The sequence below is a fragment of the Terrapene carolina genome, unplaced genomic scaffold (assembly GCF_002925995.2).
Source record: "Terrapene carolina triunguis isolate 2854851 unplaced genomic scaffold, T_m_triunguis-2.0 Scaffold22181, whole genome shotgun sequence".
Lineage (NCBI taxonomy): Eukaryota > Metazoa > Chordata > Testudines > Emydidae > Terrapene > Terrapene triunguis.
In genome coordinates, this window is record NW_020686532.1 from 1 (window position 1) to 1,269 (window position 1,269).

The 1,269-nt window shown below is 64.5% G+C and overlaps 1 protein-coding gene across 1 annotated transcript; it reads left to right on the forward strand.

Annotated features, from left to right (window-relative positions):
* Positions 1–25: 25 nt before the first annotated feature.
* On the forward strand, positions 26–1,222 carry LOC113408698 (serine/threonine-protein kinase A-Raf-like; the record flags this gene model as incomplete). The annotated part of the gene is made up of 3 exons (XM_026662076.2): positions 26–662; positions 806–908; positions 1,068–1,222. Coding segments are annotated over exons 1-3 (647 nt in total), but the record flags the coding sequence as incomplete, so codon positions are not given.
* Positions 1,223–1,269: the final 47 nt, after the last annotated feature.

Sequence of the window (1,269 nt, forward strand, 5' to 3'; positions counted from 1 at the left end):
TTGGCCACTGTCGGCAGGCAGGATACTGGGCTAGATGGACCTTTGCTCTGACCCAGTCTGGCCGTTCTTATGTCTCTCCTCCCCAGCCTCCAGCGCTTTGCACGGCTCCCTAGGCGTGCAGGGAGTGTGAGCACAGACCATGCAACTGCACACGCGCGTGGCTCACAGAGCACACCTGTGGTGTGCCAGGGAGCGTGAGCACGGTCCGTGCAATTGCATAGGCACGGGTCTTCTTGCACGGCTCCCTCGGTATGTATTGGGTGTGCAGGGGATATGAGCACAGTTAGTGTCATTGCACACGCACACGGCTCATTGCACGGCTCCCTGGGCATGCAGGGGAGCGTGAGCACCATCCGTGCAATTGCACACGTGTGTGTCTTGTTGCACGGCTCCCCGGGGGTGAGGGGCATTCCCCGCTCCAGCCGTGCCCTTGCACGAGTGTGGGCATCTACCTGGCTATGTGGGGGGGTCCATTGCAGTCTGTGCAGGGGGAGGGGAGCTGAGTTCACCAGTGCCCTGGGGAGGCAGGAACCGTGTGTAACCCCTCCCCCACGTCAGGTCAACGTGCGGCCGGGAGCCACTGTCTACGATGCCCTGGACAAAGCGCTGAAGGTGCGAGGGCTGAACCAGAACTGCTGCGCGGTGTACCGGCGCCTGGGCGGGTGAGCGGGGCTGCGGGTCGGGAGTGAGGGGCACCGGCAGGGCTGCGGGTCGGGAGTGAGGGGCACCGGCAGGGCTGGGGGCTGCGGGCCGGGAGTGAGGGGAGCCCGGGGCTGGTTCCGGTTCTGACCCGTCTCTCTGTCAGGACGAAGCTGCTGACCGACTGGGACACGGACATCACCCCGCTGGAGGGGCAGGTTCTCTACGTGGAGGTGCTGGACGAGGTGCCACTCACCATGCACAACTTTGTGAGTCCCAAGAGACCCTACAATAACACACCGGCCCCCGAGAGACCCAACAATAACACCCTGGCCCCCGAGAGACCCTACAATAAATCCCCGTGGTGGCTGTTCCCTGGATGGTGTCTGTCACTCCTCACCCCCCCATTTCTCCGTCTGTCCCCCCAGGTCCGTAAGACGTTTTTCAGCCTGGCCTTCTGCGACTTCTGCCTCAAGTTCCTGTTCCACGGCTTCCGCTGCCAGACGTGCGGCTACAAATTCCACCAGCAATGCAGCAGCCGTGTGCCCAGCATCTGCGTGGACCTGGACGCAGCCCACTGCCCGTGAGTGACCCCCCCCCCCCCCCCCCCCCCCCCCCCCCCCCCCCCCC